At 37.6% G+C, this 5,181-nt stretch overlaps 1 protein-coding gene across 1 annotated transcript; it reads right to left on the bottom strand.

The window, feature by feature from the left end:
- Positions 1-1,900: 1,900 nt before the first annotated feature.
- LOC137254206 (uncharacterized) lies at positions 1,901-5,181 on the bottom strand. Its single transcript, XM_067791924.1, has 5 exons — positions 5,116-5,181; positions 4,664-5,063; positions 4,198-4,603; positions 3,903-4,129; positions 1,901-2,004 (listed from the first exon to the last, which is right to left on the bottom strand). The coding sequence occupies exons 1-5, from the start codon at positions 5,179-5,181 to the stop codon at positions 1,901-1,903; spliced, it is 1,203 nt and encodes a 400-aa protein (XP_067648025.1).

Below are 5,181 nucleotides of genomic sequence, written 5' to 3'. Positions count from 1 at the left end.
CCTTCTTTTGCACATTTCTTGAGAATTATTACAAATATCGGGTTCCATAAAACGAATTCGATATCCTGGACCCGAAACGCCCGTACTTTAGGTATCACTCTAGTTAACTTCTCAAGGTCAGCCGCTGTCCTAGACCATTACTAAATATATGTACATATTTGAGTTATGTTCTAGGACCGTGGCCGAGCCCTAAAAAATAGCAAAAAATCCGAAAGTGATACCCAGATACGCTGTTTGGCTCCAGGATCTCGAATCCGAAAGCGGATATCCGATATCTCTCATACTTCTCGGGATATTTGCAAAACAAAATTGAAGTTTTCATGTGGTTGTTGTATTTTTGTTCTACACAGCAAAAAAAATTGTGTGGAGTATCAGATATATCAGGTTTTCGCCTTCGGATTCGGTATCCTGGGGCCAAAATGCATCTCTGGGTACCACTTTCGGATTTTTAATAAAAAATAATTTTGAGCTATTTTTTTTTTGGGCTCGGCCACGGTCCTAGAACATTATCCATATTTGCACATAACCATTAATTTGAGTGTTATGTGGAAAATTTGTTCAGCAAATGCAAAGGAGGCCAAGGAACAGGCTGTTCTCCTGCTTCTTGGAAGCACTACGAACGTGTTCATCGCATTATAGGAAACGACCGAATTAACAATGTTGAAGCTGTTGTTATGGACAGTATACGAGGTACCTTTATTAATCGAGACAGATATTGTCATTAATATTTGTAAAATGCATTAAAAATATCTCTTCCCAGAAATAACATTTTTCGTAAACGCTTTTTGGTTTACTTGGGTTAAACAAATCTCTTTCCATATTTTTGAACGGGTTTTAACAGTGCGCTGACAAATTAAAGTCTTGTCATAATTATTACGTGTGTGATGTACATACTTATCGGTGGTGACGGCAATGAACGCAGTATTGAATTTTTGTGCGCCTGTCTTACGTGTCCGAACGGCATCTGCTAGGCAGATAAATTTTCACTGAGAAGCTTTTCATGGCAGAAATACACTCTGATTGTTTGCCAGACCACTGCCGAGGGGCGACCCCACTAGAAATATTTTTTGTAATTGAAAAAACTCTAAATTTTTGATGTTGCTTTGCCCGGGGCTTGAAGCCAGGACCTTTGGTGTGGTAGGCGGAGCACGATACCAGCACACCACGCCGGTCGCTTCTTGTAGTAGCTGTCGCTAAAACAATCGCCAAAAATCTCTAATAAGCCAGTAATTATAGGGCGTTCACCTCCGAATGTGAGATACCCACAATATTATCGCCTGAAAACTTGCATTATGGCATCCTGAAACTATTCTCAAAATTCGACAATAATTGGATGCCCGCAAGTTTTAAATTCAGGGGTCAAAGCTCACAAAAATCTATTCTTTCTCCTTTTTGTAAATACTTATCTCGATTTCTAGAAGTTTTGCGCTAGTTATTATTTATATTATCAGTAATGTAGAGAATTAAATTCTCCGCAACTTTTGTATTTAACATTTTTTCATATCTCGAATTTTTTTCGAGATAGAGGGCGGAAATCGAAATTTTTGAAAAATGACGGTGATAGGTACTTTAAGCTGTTATTACTTCGGAATGGCTTCACCAATTTCAAAGATCTTGGTACCGTTCGAAAGGTATTTAAATTTGTTAGTTTATAGTTTTATATTTGAAAAAAGATAAGTTTCAGTGTAATCAACAACTTCGGCATGTATGTTTTTGAAATACCTTTCCAAGGGTAACACTAAGCTTTTTTCATTTCGATGGTTGAGTGCATGCACACTTATTAGAAGTGACAAATTTAAAAATGTTCAGGAGTTCTGATTTTGTATTTTTGAGACAATTGCGATGTATATATAAAACTCATATTTACACTTATATATATATAAATTAATACAATTTTTTTCTAATTACTAGCCAGACCCGAGTCGGTTACATCGGCATCCACAGCCGGTTCGTCCACTTCGTCTCCCGAGCCATCGTCTCCAGCTCTCAGCGAAGCCTCCACACCTGTAATGAAGAAAAATCAAAAAATTTGCGAGTTGAACGAAACTATCAAAACAGCTATGGCAGAAAAAAATAAATTGACTGCTGATCTAATTGAAATTGAGAAAAAGAAGGTGGCTGCAATCGAAATGCTGTCGCAAAGCGTCGTTAGCTTCTTGGAGCGGAACTAATTTAAAAACGCTGTTCACTTAAATACAGTGTTCGGAAAAACAAATTCAATGCAAACATATAACTGGCTATATTTTTTATGATAATCAATGTTTTTAAATATAAAACAGCAATTGGCAGGTAAATTAATTTTAAAACATTTACTAACTTAAAACAGTTATATTCAAGCACAACAAAAAAAAAACACATTTTGCCTAGCATGGAAAAGTGCAAAACTAGAGCAACAAACTGAACGAACCTTCCTATTTGAGAAGGGGAATACATCTTGAAGCCCAAGGTTGATTGGTTTTGAGTAGCGATCTCAGCTGTCAGTCCCCATTGATGTTTCATAACTGGCTATAATTGTTTGTTACATGGGAAGCTTTAATTGAGTACATTTCGGCTTAATAGCCCATGGAGGGTCTCGACGGGACTCAAGGCTTTTTATTGAGAAAATTAAAGCTTCCCATGCAACAAACAATTATAGCCAGTTATGAAACATCAATGGGGACTGACAGCTGAGATCGCTACTCAACACCAATCAACCTTGGGCTTCAAGATGTATTCCCCTTCTCAAATAGGAAGGTTCGTTGGGTTTGTTGCTCTAGTTTGGCACTCTTCCATGCTAGGCAAAATGTGTTTTTTTTTTTTTTTTTTTTTTTTGTTGTGCTTAAATATAACTGTTTTAAGTTAGTAAATGTTTTAAAAATAATTTACCTGCCAATGGCTGTTTTATATTTAAAAACAATCGTTTATGCCAGTTGATTATCATAAAAAATATAGTCAGTTACATATTTAAAATTGAATTTGTTGCTTTTATTTTGTACAACACTATGTATTGCCTTAAAATGTATATGAATTGTTGCTTTTGTTTTGAACAACACTATATATATAGAATTAAAATGTATATGAATTTTGGCACCTTCACACTTATGTACAAATGTATTAAATATACCAAAATGTAGAAAAACCTAAAAATAGCTTTCTGTCGACACCAAACTGGTTTAAAGAGTTCATGCGAACAGATAGTTTAAATCAGCCGAAATTTTTTTGGGAATGTCCAGTTCCAGTCCGGATATATGTTAACATATCTTTGTATATACTTTATTTTGGCGATTTTTGTAGGTAGTTTGTTTTAACTTAACCTGCGGTTAGTGACCGAGCAAGCAACCGGCGTTGGTGGTTACGTAGCTCGTCACAACGGTGCGTCCCACATCCATAGGTAAGCCCAGAATGTGTATGTCTGTATGCATATAGCCTATGGCGCATTCATACATATTCTATGCTAGCTTACTTGAGAATATTTCTTGCTAATATGTGGCGAGCTAAATAGGGGTGAAATGACACCCAAAAGGATTCCTACAGATCAAGTGACACCACGAACGGCGTAATGAGAGCGATTTGGGTTCAGCCACAGGTCATTATTGTTGTAAGGGAGCAGGAATAGGGTGAGTCTATGCTTTTCACCTGCCTGTTGGCTCATAGTCTAGATCTGTCTACCTAAGGACATATACATTTTTGAGCAAAACAACGACCGAAGCAACATTAACGCCAAAGCCCAGAGAAAGCTGTCGAGTTGCTTTCAGGGTTTACACAAGAGTGTCACAGCTGACCTCAACTTGCCCACATCATCAGCACAGAAATGGTTCCCTAATGAGGTGATTGATTTAAGGACCTCTCTAAATGAATTAATGATACTGTGCGTTTCAGCAAAGAAACACGCGCAAGTGGATAAATTGTACAAGCAAACTTACCGAAATATTCCATTAATCCGTTCCTTATAACCTCCCCTTCTGATCTGTCATTTAAATTATTGTGACCTTGAGGGCTGCGCCTGGCATCTCGCTGCATATCCACAAGCCAATTTTCTAGGACAGGGTCCTTCTCGTCGATCAAAAAATTGTGTAAAGCACATGCTGCAGAAATTACGACATTTGCATTTTTGATATGATTATCAATACCTTTTCCAATTCTCCTAAACCTAAAATATAAAGAAATTTGTATTAGGACTCAAAACGATTTCCGTTTTTATTATGTACATATATTCACCTGGCTTTGTAATGGCCGAAAGCATTTTCAACGACTCGTCGACACTTGGATAACCTATAATTAAACAATTTCTGTCCAGCCGAGTTTTCGATGTTGTACGGGTAAGGCTTCATGACATATTGCGAGAGTCGGAACGCGGAGTCGCTTATAATATGCGCTGGTATTTTTGTGCGCCCATGATACCAGCTCATTTCGTCGATAAGTGCACATTCCTGCAGCTCCCGCTTGAGAGACGACCGCTCCAATATACTTGAGTCATTACATCTTTCCGGGCTACCACAGTGGATGTACATGAATCGGTATTTTGCGTCCACCAAAGCCAAAAGCACTACGGAATACCAACCCTTATAATTGTAGTAGTCGACAGCTTCTTCTTTTTTAGGGTGTATCTCTATGTGACAACCATCTGTATTAGATAACGAATTGTGGTTTAAACTGTTTTCCGTGTTGTTATTAATTTGCTTACCTATGGCTCCAATACATTGTGGATAACCCATTGCATTGAAGTCTGCTACTCCTTGCGCTATCCCAGTCCTTGTGAGGGGGAAGCTTTTGAAATATTCCGGCGACATGCACGCCCAAACTTCATTGCAAAACTCTATTAAAATTTTGCAAACAGTAGCTTTGCCTACTCCAAACAAATTTGCAATCGATCTATATTCACTGGAAGATCCCAGTGCATATAAAGCAATTGCAACACGCTTCTCTAAAGGAATCTCATTTCTATAATTTGTGTCCTTCTTCTTCATTTTTTGAAGGCGAATGCACAACTTGTCGAAGCTGGATCGTGTCATTCTAAAGTTTTCCTTAAAAAACTTTGGGCCGTTCTTCTGGCAGTCCACCTCCCAAAAGGTACTTGAATGTTCCTGAAATTTATTTATTAAACCTCAAAATTGTATACTGAAGTTGCTAACACACCAAACTCCATACACTTTGCGAGCGTATTATAATTTCGTTGAAACATGCAGCTATAGTCAATAGCAT

Source organism: Eurosta solidaginis, chromosome 5 (genome assembly GCF_040869045.1).
Source record: "Eurosta solidaginis isolate ZX-2024a chromosome 5, ASM4086904v1, whole genome shotgun sequence".
Classification (NCBI taxonomy): domain Eukaryota; kingdom Metazoa; phylum Arthropoda; class Insecta; order Diptera; family Tephritidae; genus Eurosta; species Eurosta solidaginis.
The sequence above is the reverse complement of the archived record's forward strand: the minus strand, read 5'-3'. Positions and strand labels throughout refer to the sequence as shown.

Excerpts from the sequence above, each read along its gene's own strand:
- LOC137254206 (XM_067791924.1), bottom strand. The coding sequence starts at position 5,181 with ATGCTATTGACTATAGCTGCATGTTTCAACGAAATTATAATACGCTCG. Across the intron at positions 4,604-4,663 it reads ACAATGTATTGGAGCCATAG|ATGGTTGTCACATAGAGATA; the intron begins GTAAGCAAATTA and ends TATCTAATACAG. Across the intron at positions 2,005-3,902 it reads CGGATTAATGGAATATTTCG|GTGTGGAGGCTTCGCTGAGA; the intron begins GTAAGTTTGCTT and ends TCTTCATTACAG.